Source organism: Patiria miniata, unplaced genomic scaffold (assembly GCF_015706575.1).
Source record: "Patiria miniata isolate m_02_andy unplaced genomic scaffold, ASM1570657v1 HiC_scaffold_18, whole genome shotgun sequence".
NCBI classification, from domain to species: domain Eukaryota; kingdom Metazoa; phylum Echinodermata; class Asteroidea; order Valvatida; family Asterinidae; genus Patiria; species Patiria miniata.
In genome coordinates, this window is record NW_024037056.1 from 11,983,799 (window position 1) to 11,997,632 (window position 13,834).

General features: G+C 39.9%; 1 protein-coding gene across 1 annotated transcript; it reads right to left on the reverse strand.

Moving 5' to 3' along the window:
• Window positions 1-6,581: 6,581 nt before the first annotated feature.
• Window positions 6,582-8,307, reverse strand: LOC119725130 (neuromedin-B receptor-like). Its single transcript, XM_038196491.1, has 2 exons — window positions 7,411-8,307; window positions 6,582-7,044 (listed from the first exon to the last, which is right to left on the reverse strand). Exons 1-2 carry the CDS (start codon window positions 8,088-8,090, stop codon window positions 6,582-6,584), a joined length of 1,143 nt encoding a protein of 380 aa, XP_038052419.1. The 5' UTR covers window positions 8,091-8,307.
• Window positions 8,308-13,834: the final 5,527 nt, after the last annotated feature.

Below are 13,834 nucleotides of genomic sequence, written 5' to 3' on the forward strand. Positions count from 1 at the left end.
TTCTCAATGGTTACTCAACAATCGTTACGCCAAAAAAAAAGTCTCCGGTTTCTGGTGTGCGTCGCCGTAGCCATGCGCGTTGGCAAAATTAAAACTTTTTTTTTAATGTAAGATGATGTCTCAAAACCGCCAAACTCACTTGTTTGACTGGAATCCTGCTGCTGCACAATTTTAATGTGTTTTCAGATGGGGTTGCAATCGAGTATAGGCTTTATGTGGCCTCTCTGGACTCCCATATATTTGCACTTAATTTAGTCGGGCACCATTTGCAGTCATCAGCCGACATTTGCAGGAAAAAAAAATGGGTAAAAAAAAAAAGAAGGCCGCGTCACCGCACCACTTTTAGAGTAAGCTCCATACCAGAAACCGGAGACTTTTTTTGGGGGGCCTTAGTAGTTTTATTTATTCACTTTAGGCTTGGATATTCCAATAATACCGTATAACAATACGGTATTATGAAAAGATTTTTGTATATACCGAACAGTACCCAATGATGTTGTCGAAATCCCGACAACCTCGGTAGAGAATTTCATTACCACATTTTCCCTCTTAAATGTGGCCAAATCTGTGGTACCCAAACAGGTAGCAGAAATAACGTGGCCAGACCCATCGTTAGGTCTCGTGTTAAAATCTCCGAAGCAACAGCCGTGAACTCCAAACAATTGACAATAAACACACCGTCGTCAATTTCCAATGCTATTTATTGAAGTAGTAACAACATGCAATATAAGAAAATAGACATGTACGCGAAAGAACATTTCCAAACAAAATTTAAGTATTGCACAAGTGAATGAGTAGGCAATGTCTGACACCCAGTCTCTGTTTCCATGCATTTCCAATGCAAGTAGTGCCCACCAGACCATTTAATTTTTGCTAACGGTAAGCACAGCCGTGAAATTTAGGCTGCATCCGAATCAGTTGTCTAGAGCTAGGTCTAGGTCTGCGCCCATTGAAAATACGCGGGGACGCGCTGACAATAGACGTAGCCGTAGCTCTGGAAGCCCGTTTCGGACACGGCTTAGACTAAAAATAGACCTTATTCGCAAGGAAGCCATTTTTGATCGTGTTCCCTGAATGTTCTTTATAAATTGTAAACTGTTGCATGGGATGGTACCAGACTACCATGCCTCACTTTCAAATTTCTTTTTTTAAGTGTGGCTTTTAACACTAGGGTAGGTTTAATCACAAATTTAAAATTATTCATCAGAGCAGACTGGTATTAATTTGCGACGAACTTTATTTCGTTGCTTTCATTTCTATTCGCAAGTTCCAAAAATAAAGATTTTACCTCGTTTTCAATTTAATATGGCCAACTCGTGAATAAAGCCTATTCAAAATTGCTTGTGCCACCAACTTCTACTTTAAAATTTCAATCAAACATGGTTGTTGAAATGCTCAGAACATGTACCCAATCTTTGCAACATTTCTTTTTTATTGAGAAATATATCAATTAATAGGTGAGTAAAGTTTAATAGACTGATTGATTAAAGATTCAAAACGAGCTTATGTCATATTGAGGCGACCCAGACAAACTTGATAGTTGAACTAAAAACTTCCAAACTTTTCTTTAACATTAAAGTTCGATCATGAATTTGTTTATAATTACAATTTAAAAAGTTGTCAAATTTTGTAAATAAATATTTTGTAAATGTGATTTCTACTCAAATTGATAAATACTCAAATTGATAAATTTCAGTAAAAGTTCTGTGTTATTTACAATGCTACATGTATGTGGGAATATCTCCACACAGTAAGTTAGAGAAGAAGTACCGTAGGAGATTTAATATCCTGATATTTTATATATTTTTTTGTGGAGAGTTGAATTTTAGATTTCAGGACTTAAAAGCAGTATACCTGTACAACACTTGGTTTTGCTGTAATTTTCAGAAATGGATGGATTTTGGGGTTAGTATTTTATAGCAAATATTGTTACTCTGACCTGTTTTGTCTTCATACGTGAAGGAAAAACAAAAAAATGCTGTTCTTGTAGTCTGGTTTCCTGACCCTACTTCAGAGAAAACAGAGCAATTTATAGACGTCGGGGAATTGTCAGGTCAGGGAACCAGACAAGCTGGCTTGCACCCGTTTACGGATGTGTGACCAATGTAAACAAAGCATGGACTAACTAAATTTGGTAATTGGGGGCAGTATTCGAAAAAAGTCAGATTTTTTCCAATGATGGCCAGCCGACCATCGTTGGAAATTTACACACAAAAATCCTCTTTTCTTAAAAATGACAGCACACCAGGTGCTATGATTTCACAGGATGCTTGAGACTATTATTCACTTACAGTCGAGTAATGTAATTTATAATAATTTGGTATTTATTTTTTTTTTTTTTTATGTTTGCAAATGTATACTACCTTTTAAGTCTATTTCTTTCATTGGATGGGCAGCACTTTGCATGACTTTGTAATTTACATGAACAAAGACCTACACACTCTACATACATTGGCAAAAGAACAATCGTGAAAGCTTTTTTCTTCTGAAATACCGCTGTACTTAAACAGAAATAGTAAAACCCACATTAAATGCAAAAATGGAAGTGTGTGCTTATAATTTGAAGTTTTTAAAATAGAGTGTAACATTCTTAGGTTGATTTTATAAGAGAATTCTGGCAAGCATGTATGCAGGAGAAAATCTCTAAAAAACTGACTTGAACAAGATTTGAACCCACAGCTTTCCGAACACTGTATCAGTGTCTTGAAATTGAGCTATCTAACCCAATGCTAAAATGTTGAGAGACCAACGAATTAAGGATAGCACTACTTTGGCTGTGCACTTTCATATTATTTTCATTAGTGGTGGGGTGCGAATCCTGATGAGGTCAACTTTATTTTGCTGCAGAGGCACAGGTTCGAATCCTGTATCAGTCAGTTTTCTTTCTTTGAAATTGAAAAGTGCTAAACATCTTATCCACATGTAAGTAGTATTTCGGTTTTGGTTGATTACTCAAAAATTTTACTTGGGACCAACTGTCAGATTCTTTTACGGAAGTGTGCACAACTGGTATATGTTGCACTGCGTTGTGGAACAGTGTGCGTCAGCATTTGGGGATTTGATCTGATACACGGTACCCTGTGGAGACGTGTATAATAGGGAACAAAAGATTGTATACATCTCCACAGGGCAATTTCTATTGGTGAACACGTCTCCACAAGGTTATTACGAAAAAGATATATTTAAAAATAGGAATTTCCAAGGTGTGTTGATTTGTCGCAACTTGAAGTATTTTATTTACGGGATATTAAATACGAATTTCAGCCCAGGAAATTATTTCTGGTTAAAATATAGGAGCATTTTGATACTAGATTTTCACATTCTAAAATTTTAGTACACGAGAACAAAGAAATGACTCCACAAGGATACAAATTTCAGTTATGTATGTGTGTGTATATATGTTAGTTATACATGTAGGTGCACGACAAACGAAGGGCATCATCGCCCCAAACCACAAAAAAAGATCGTTCATAATAGACTGCCCTTTTGCTTTGGAAATAAAATGGATGTGAAAGGCATCTTTAAGTTTTTTGTGAAACGCATGGATTTCGTTTGATAAAATGTATTAAACGGATCATAGATTTTTTTAAATGTGTAAACGTCACATCCTTAGTAGCAGACAGCATAAAATATAAACGTCTTCGTAGTTGGATTATATTATGAAACCAACTTTGTCAACTGACAAGCAAAATACAAAGCAAGAAAAACTGGGACTGGTGAGTAATTATTGATTTTCAAAAAGTAAATGAGTACACATGATGTATATATATAAATAAGAATTAAACTTCAACAGTCAAATAGATATTGTTGACTTTTCCGGTGTTCAAGCCACTTTGAGCCTGTGTATTTGCGTGAGCATTGGGCCTTAGCACATGAAACGAGTGTTTGACAACAGACCGGTTGCATTCAGTGGCCATTTTGGAGGTGTGCCTTGTGCTGCTGATTCATTAACAATGAATGCTCAAGCGGTCTGCTTGTGCGTTCATCCGTTGAACAAAGCATACACCTCAAACATGGCTGCCTGATCATGCAGCGCAACGGTCTACACCTTGTTTCGAGCACGCGACATGCATGTGAGTTGCCGTTCTATTGTCACGATTGTTGTGTTAACTGCTGTTTGTTTTCGTGATTTTTAAATCAAAATCCAAAGAATGCAAGACAGAGGTATAACAAAACAATTGACTGCTGTGATGTGGGACTATGACGTTTCGGATACCCTCGGGGCGCATAGCACCCTCGGCTTCGCTTTGGGTGCTAGGCGCCCCCCAGGTGTTCGAAACGTCCTATCCCACATCACAGCAGTCGACAATTATTGTTAAATATCCGTTGACCATACACGGAGTTCGACGATTTTTAATTTTTTTTTTAGTTGAAGCGCAGATCCCGGCCTTGATGATGGGCGGTATTCAGTTATTAATTTATTAAAACAATTGTGCACTTTGATTCGTGGAATGGTTTTCCATCTGGTGACAAGGATTCAAAACCAGTAATGTTTTATAGCTCACCAGCAGGAAGTGCGGACAAAGAGACAACATAAATCTTGAAATTGTGTGTCAGCTGGTATTAAATACACCAATTAATTTGGGATATGATACAGCTGGCAGAATGGAATTACCAATGTTGTGAATCGTATTAATGGGTTCACGGAATATACACATCAGCGTTAACACCCGTACAAAAAGGCACTTATATATTGAATTTCAGATCAATCAAGCGATAATTACTTCGCTGTTGCGTGAAGCTTGCATGCAGTTTCGGGGAAGGATAATAATATCCCGATATTAAAACAAAGCTATCATATTATTTTTTATTTATTTCCCGACGATTTTGTGATCTTTGTTAACCTTATACGTCCGAGAAATTAGGACAATGAATTGCCTGTGATAGCAATAAACCCCAATGACCTGACCAAGTTTTCGGGAGGTTGGCTTACAAGCCTTATGGGACATGTCGAGAAAAAGTTATAAAGGTACAAACAATACAGGTTGTCATTTTGAGTAAAAAAAAACCCACCGAAACCCAAATGTCAGGACCATTGTTTTAATGAAGTTCTGCATGTAGCACTTTCAAAATCTAGGACCTGAACGCCCAATTCATAAGCTTTCCAGTTTAGTACAAGAATCATTCAAATCACTCATTTAATGTTCCGAGTAACGGATTTTTAAACAAAACCACCGTTTTAACCCTAAAGGGGCCGGGGGACGGAATCCCCCCAACTTTTTCCGCGATAGCTTTAAAAAAAAAAAAGATGTTCGCGACCCGAGCTGTTCCGACTTCTTAGCCTCGAGCCTTGCGCATATTTTGATACTGAAAACAAAAACATCGGACAACGGGTTGCCGTGCAGCGAAAATTTTTCCGGCGCTACGTGTATACGCTACGCGCCGTGAAAACTGAATTTTCCCATAGGTAGTGTACACAGAGCAGATAATTACCATTCATGCATATGAATAATTAATTAGCCATAATTCCAAAACCCTTTGACCTATAGTCATAAAATTTCTTGGATATGCAAAGTTGTCCAATGCATGTACCGAGTTTCAAATTTTTTCGTCACTCGATGGCCGAGATCTTAGGGAGGGGGCGGAATCCCCCCGGCTGAGATCTGATCAAAAAAGCCCGGCCCTTTTAGGGTTAAAGTTCTGTCCACGGATCACAAAAAAAAGGTATTTTCTTTCAGCAAAAGGAAAACAAATCACATAGGGATGTGTGCAAATTGTTTTCGTTTTGTTTGATCAAAAGAACGCACACCTTTTGTTTGCATGTGGGGTGCATCTCTTTCGCTAAGGCAACTTGTGTATACAATTATATATTAAGATAAGGCAAGTTGTACATCATTGTGTTACACCACTGTATTTTAATTGGCCTAGAACGATCACGTGTATAATGTCATGGCACACTCCCCTGACGGGACGCTTGTGTCATTGGTACCCACGCTATTTTCACCATGTTTTCACAAATGAGTGGGAGCAGCGAACTAGCAGACGATCAGCTGTTTCGAGCACTACGCGACATGCTATACATGTGAGTTGACGTTAGATTGTCATGATTGTTGTGTTTACTGCTGTTTGTTTTCGTGATTTTTACATCAAAATTCGAAGAATCCAAGGCAGAGGTATAACAAAACAATTGTTTTTCTTCTATTAGGTGGGATATGACGTTTTGACCAGGCTCGGGGCGCATAGCACCCTCGGCTTCCCCTCGGGTGCTTCGCCCCTCGGGTGTTCAAAACGTCATGTCCCACATCACAGCAGTCAACTATAATTTTGTTAAATATTAATAATATGACAATAAATATTTATTTGAAGTATAGGGCCTATTAAAGTAAGCATATCTTTAGATCTCTTCGTATGAGGATCTCTAGGCAATACGTGTACACCAGGTTCGAGCGAGCTACACGTGTTAACACGAGTATACTCCTGAGTGCCCGAACGGCAGGAGTACGACCCGCGGGTTAGCAGGAGTCATGCTCTCCGTCATACCGGGATAATGCTCCTGCACCGAGAATAATGCACACGCAACATTTTCCTGCACGCGGGAGTAACAAGAGTAACACGCTCGAACGCACCCTCTACGTGTACATTTACGCGGTCAGGTTCGAAGGGGAACTTGACGTGGTACCAATTTCTGCGCTGGTACGCGTCAATGCAATGGTGCTGGTCAAAGTGCTAGTACGTTTGCGCCCTCCAGCGTTGAGATTGACGGTAGCCAGCGTGCGCGTGCTTGAACTTTGACGAGCGCGCCCGTTTTTCGCGCTCGAACGCATTCGGCAGCAGCAGATGCGGCCCAGACACCCGACGAAACACGCCCGGTGGTTGGAGCTGATGGCGAAGAGGAGCCAGGGATCCATACAGGTGTTGACGACCGGCATGATGAAGGCAGCGTCGCGGTAGGTGAGGGATGCTCTCCCGAAGTGTAGGGCCATGAAGTAGGAGAAGTACGGCAGCCAGCAGAGGGCGAAGAACAAGGTGATGATCAGCACGAAGACAGCCAGGCGCTTGCGGTCACGCATCTGTTTGGCCAAGGTGTCACTTGCGTCCGGGAACCTGTGAATGAAAGTCGTATGGGCCTATGTAGGATCATTTGCATTTCCTTTTTGTTCATGTCCAATGATCTATAATACTAAGACCGGAGTCTTATAGCGCACGTATCTACCAACATTATTAGTACTCTCAGGGCTAATTAATATGAATTTCTTTTGATTACAGGTAACTTGCGTATTTGAAATATGAGACCTATTGTATGTAGCACCTTATAAGGGGTTACAAAGTGCTGCACCATAAACACTGGGGAAAACCCCTTGTCTTAGCGATAAGTGTTTACGTGCATTACGTTGTGTAATGCACGTAAACTCCGCTTTTTTTAATCACCCTGTAGTTGGTACAGTTGCTGCAGTTAGGACGCATACATACCTTTGAGTGCTGCGGCAGATGTGAACGGCAATCCTCAGGTAGTAGAATGCCACCACCATCAGCGGTATCACGTACCCAACTGCGAACCTGGCAATCTCATTGGCCTTCTTCGTGGTACTGTCGTCTGGCGAGAGTCGACATCTCCAGAGGCCGTGAACGTCGACGACACGGGCGAAGACCAAATTGGGAATAGCCAAGACGAAGGAGGCGAGCCAGATGGCTACGACTGCGGCTGAGGTGCGAAGGCGACTGGTCTCGCGGCGGCGAGCGCCACAGGCGCTGGACGTCACCGCCGCGTGGCGGTCCCAGCTCAGGGCGGCCAAGGCGTAGACGCTGGCGTACTGCGCCACGAAGGACAGGTAAACCTTCAACTTGCAGACGGACTTGGGGAGATCCCAGTAGGGCCACATCAGCTTCTCGATGTAGAACGGCGTCGGGACCAAGATGTAGAGCAGATCGGCCGAGGCGAGATTCAGTATGAGCACGTTGGGCACTGTGCGCATCTTCCTGTTGGCCAGAATGACGCACATCATGCAGACGTTGCCGACGAAACCTATCACGTTTACGATCGACAGAATTATGGCAGGCCGTGGCGACGCTGGATCGGCAGATGGAGTTAGTATAAAGTCTGGTGGTGGGTTCCAATCATCATAAGAACTTAAAGTCTCATTGTCCCCCATTGTAGCCCTAGCCCCGCTATTCGGACGCGGACTATTGTGGAAAATAACCGCTGCAGTGTTGTGTTCACGGACCGAACTTCAAGTTCAAGGAGCTTTGTCCGGACTGTGCAGAAGCCGAATTTGCGTTGGATTTTTATACCGACGACTGTTCGTGTTTTGAAATTAATACCTGGAAAATTCGATCAAAAATCACTTAATACTTGGCTTGCCTATAGCGACATCTCTGCCGGCACGTACGCCCCGCCCGTTGAGATCGAGAAAATACCAAACTTAACTCGCGTTGGTTGGTTAGCGGTCACGTACGTTGATGAGCCACATCCCATCACGTGGATCATGATCTAGGTAGATCATTCGCGTTTTATATTGCTCACAAGTTTTAGTGGGGTATACATAACAACTTACCTATTGTATGCCTGCCACGTTATTGTTTATTTTCTTATAAATAAACATCGAACTAGCTGAATAATCATGAGCCATTGACGATGAGTCCTGCAAATGTTTCTGTCATGAAATCGCTATAATGGCTCGTGCCATATTTTCAATTGGGAGCGCTGATAAAATCAGGCACACTATATTAGCTAAAAGTGTACAAATGCACCCTTCTCACGTCTATTTATATAGGGGGAGACCGTTCGCATGTATGTCACATTCTTAAATTTGGCTAGTGCAATTTTTTTATGGATTTTTTTTGGGGGGGGGGGCTAGACAAAATTTCCAGTGACATCCTTGAATTGGCCAAAAAAAAACTGTTTGCAACTGGTGCCGCGCCGTTACATTTAGGCACTGTCGAACGATTGACGGCAGATGGATATTTACAACTATTAAATTGCCCGATTTAGGCCTATTTGTTTATCACCATTTCCCAGAGGGATACCTTTTCAATTCGCGGCTGGCACGTCCGTTCACAGCTTCCACGAACTCATTATTTTTAGAGTGCATATTAGATATCTTCTTCCCGCCATAATAGCTTTTCAACGCCCGTATGCACGCTTCTCCATTTCACGGAAGCCCGCTATTTCTGTGGAGTGTTAAACGATCAAAACATCAGTAGGGAAATAAAGAGCCCATGGGTATCGACCAGTAAATTGCCTACGATAATGTTTCTCTAAATAGAGAATTGCGCGGCCCCAGCACATGAGGGTTTGTTCATTGAGTTTTAAGCCGGTCTTTCAGCTTGCGTTTCTGAGAAAATTTGGAATGCAATTGCACCAGAGAACCGACATATTTTGTATTGTAACGGAGTAGATAGGAGTCATTGTTTTCCTTTTCAAAATGGCGATGGCCTGACGTGAAGGGGTGGTCACCTTAAATGGGGGGGGGGGGGGGGGGGGGGGAGGGGGGGGACAATACGGCCCAAAGTCATTGGTTTGTTCCTGGTGAACAGACAGTGAAAGAGGAGGGTAAATTCAGCCTTAAAGGGCCCATGCAATGTATTGAACGCAGCCCTTGGAAATACACCTTTGTATCCCATTAAAAAGATTCAATTCTTGTTTTGCCACTTTCAAGGGTATTTTGAAATTCGAACCGGCGCCTTTGAATGGTTTCCAGAGATAGAGCGCGTTTTAATGTTGTGTCATAATAATGACTATCGTAAATAGTACCATTTGGGAAACACCTTAGCGTCAGAAGTTATTCCTTTGGGAGACAGGTGGAATTAGAGAGACATTTCAATGTCTCTCTAATGCCTTAGCTCATATTTAGTGGCAAAATTATAGTGTCTCATCTTAGGCTAGATTGACTGCACGTGGTCCAGTTAGTAAAAAGAGAATGTGGGGGTGTGATAAGGGGAAATTGGGGTTAGGGTCAGGAAAGTCGGGGGGAAAATTGTGCACAAGTCTGGAATGCCTCGCTAAGGGTAGCATTTCCCGTAAAAATAATTATTATTAATAATTTTTTTTTTGGGGGGGGGATCCGGCACACCCCGTTCAAAGGCAAAAAACGGGGATATAAACTCCATCTAGGCCGACTCTGTGAGTTTACGCCCTGGGTGTGCTGTGCGTAAATCAGAGTGAACCCATAGCATAGCAATTTGCGTTTTAGTCCTATTGTCAAAATAACTTGTATTGTTACAAATGTGTTTAGGGTTACTCAAGCGTGCAGACTAATTCGTGTGTACGCAAGCATTTCAACATCTGCACATAAGGTAGGCATACATGGACGTTTTCACTGTAGATAAGACATTGTAGCTCATCAGTGGTCCAGTAGAAGCTAGGCAGCAATACAACAGTCAAATTAATGTCAATTTTCTCGTGTTTACTTCGGATTTGTTGTCTTTCACTGTCCAACGTCGTCGAGAGTGACATGTCTGTTAGTCGGTAAGGCTGTAACTAATTCAGGTAGGCCTAACTCTTCGCGTTCTTGCTCGTTTGGAAACGTGATTTCTGTATTAGTTTAAAGCCGTTTCTGACGATCGTGTTTACATAGTGTAGGGCGTCGTTAAAAGTTTCGATCAAATTTGAGTCAAGGGTGTGTTTTATTAACGGGCTCAAAAATTACCTTTTCAACCTAAAGCAGACTTCTCTCAATGTAATGACACCTTTTTCGGGGTTTTTAAAAACAGTTTCTTGGGTAAAGAAATTATGATTTTCCTACGTGGTTTACGGTTGGTGCCGTGCGATTCAGCGCGCCTATACTAGCGCGCGTTGTGAGTTCACGGTACATCGCGTGGTGATGTTGCGTTTTGTCGTTGTCATCATCATTTTACTCCCAAATTTCCCTCACAAAGTCAAAGCCCTGCCCTTTATCTATGACATATCTGCATGTTCTTAATGTCACCAACTAGTTTAGGTGGTCAAATAACTAAAAAAGTGGATCATTAATTATAAAAAAAAGCATTAAATTTTGTCACTTTCTTTTTGACCATCCTCACAATACACCTCGTATCGTTTAGTGATTTTTTTACTTTAATACCACCACTCTTTGAAAAAACATTTAGAATTTTAAAAATGAATTTTGTGCAAAATTATAGGAAGTACTTGTTTAATTGTCGTATCATGTTTCGACCATAATGGGTACAACAGTTATAAAGTTGTATTAAAAATATCGTTTTTAAGCATTTTGAAAGAAAATTTAAAGATGTCTCACTCCCGAATTTGTAGAGTCAAATGGTTGATATTTTCCTTTTCTTTTAACCATATATTTTGTATGAAAATCTGACAAATTAAATTGGGAAGTGGTTAACGTGTGCAGAGCCACATGACAAAGCGTGTGATATATCCAACATTCATATTTTATACGACCCCGCTCGCCAGCCAATCGGAGTAAACTTTAGAAATTGTGACGTTATTTCTATCAGAAATTTGGACTTTTAAAGCTGTTGATTGGTCAATTTGGCTACCATGTTTTTGTAATACAACAACGGGTTACGGAAGACCCGATAGAGGGCGCCCGGTGAATGGAAAGAATCTGGAGACCAACGCAGTCGAGTCTTGTTTTGCATAATTAATCGTCGCCCTGCTTGCATATCATAGGCCATTGCTGTGCAAGGGACTATTCCACCGACTAGGCTTAAAGCTACAGTCCATCATTTGTAATTTGTGCATTTTGTTCGTTTGAAGCAACAAAAGAGTTCAAAATCTAATGAAGGATACTGAACAACTAACCTGATGAAGTTTCAGCTAAGCTTCAGCTGTACATTCCGAGAAAAACAGCATTCTAAGATCTCAATTTCAAATCAAAAGTTACTGAATCATGTTTTGAATTGTTTTGAATTGCAGCTATACGCGACGTCGCGTACTGATCCGACGAATTATAACAACCGCGCGCGCGTGTGCGTCGTTCCAATACTTGTGCGCGCTGCGCTGAATAACAAAACGAACTACTAATTTAAATTTTCCTACGGTGCTTCTTAAGAATCACCGTTGGAAATGCCTTCTTTCGTTGATTACTTCAAAATGACAGCTTCCCAGAAAGAAAAATTTCACAGGGAGTTTAGTTCCCTTACTATCTTTCAACCAAGTTTGTTTTTCAACAATAATTCCGCCAGTTACTTTTCGGATGGCTGCAAATGATGGACTATAGCTTTAACCTCGCTTCAATACACATTGATTTTCAAGGGTTAACCTTACAATTTGAATAGAAATGTGACCGAATGAATGTTAATCTTACATTTTGAGTGAAAATTTGACCAGATACATTTTCAAGAGGTTAGTCTTACATTTGGAATGGAAATTTGTAGAATAAATTTGCAAGGTGTTAATCTTATGTTTTGAATGAAAATGTGACCAGCTAAATTTCCAAACGGTAAGCCTTACATTTGGAATGAACATTTGAAGAAATTTATTTGCATGGGGTTAACCTTGCATTTGAATTCAAATGTGAACAAATACATTTACAAGGGATAGATCTTCCACTTTGAATGTACATTTGAAGGGTTTAACCTTACAATTCGAATGAAAATGTGACCAAATAAATTTGCAAGGGGTTAACCTTACAATTCGCAAGATAATTTGACCAAATACATTTTCAAGGGGTTAACCTTACATTTTTGCAAGGGGTTATAGCCTAAGATTTGGAATGACAATTTGAAGAAATTAATTTGCATAGCCGGGGCTAACATTTCTTTTTGAATGAAAATTTGACCAAAGATATGTCCAAGGGTACATTTTGAATGAACATTTTAAGAAATAAATTTGCAAGAGGTTAACCTTACAATTCGAATGATATTTTGACCTATTTGACCCGATATGTTTTTCAACCTTATAATTTGAATGAAAATTTAGCCTAATTAATTTGCAAGGGGTTAGCCTTACATTTTGTGGAAAATGTGACCAACCTAGGGGGATGACCTTGCATTTTGAATCCAAATGAGATCAAATAAATGTACAAGGGGTAAATCTTACATGTGAATAAAAATTTAAAGAACTGTTTTTTTTTTGCAAGGGGTTAACTTGACACTTCGAATGATAATTTGACTTAGGCCCTAATAAATGTTTAAGGGGTTATCTGACATTTTTGGAAGGGGTTAGCCTTACATTTGGAATGGAAATTTGACCAAATAAATGTTCAAAGAGTTAACCTTTAATTTCGAGAAAAAATGAAGTAATGCATTTCCAAATAAGTAAGTTAAGCGGATATTTTGAAAATGTATCCTTAATTTGCAAGGGGTTAGCCTTACATTTTGAGTGAAAATTTGACAAGTTACATTTGCAAGGGGTTAGCCTTACAATTTAAATGGAAATTTGACGAACACCTTTTTATCAAGGTGTCAATCTTACACTTTGAGTGAAAATGTGACCAGTTTAATTTTCAAGGGGTTAGCCTTACATTTTGAGTGAAAATGTAACCAATTTAATTTGCAAGGGTTTAGCCTTACATTTGGGAAAAAAAACATTTGAAGAAATTAATTCGGAAGAAGGTTAACCTTGCATTGTGAATGCAAAAAAACCCAAATATATTTACAAGGGGTAAATCTTACATTTTTTATGAATATTGAAGACCTATTTTATGCAAGGGGTTAACCTTACAATTCGAATGAAAATGTCACCAAATAACTTTGCAAGGCGTTTACCTTACATTTTGAGTGAGAATTTGACCAAGTAAATTTACCATGGGTAAATCTTACGTTTTGATTGAAAATTTGAAGAAATTAATTTGCAGGAGGTTAACCTTCTAATGTAAATGTGACGAAATACATTTACAAGGGATAAATCTTCGATTTTGAATGAGTATTTGAAAAAAAAAATTGCAAGGTGTTAACCTTACAATTCGAATTTATGTGACAAAATGAATTTCCAAGGGGTTAA

Bases quoted from the DNA above. Each gene is read 5' to 3' on its own strand.
- LOC119725130 (XM_038196491.1), bottom strand. From the start codon at position 8,090: ATGGGGGACAATGAGACTTTAAGTTCTTATGATGATTGGAACCCACCA. The intron at 7,045-7,410 runs GTATGTATGCGT...TTTCATTCACAG, and splicing joins ATCTGCCGCAGCACTCAAAG to GTTCCCGGACGCAAGTGACA.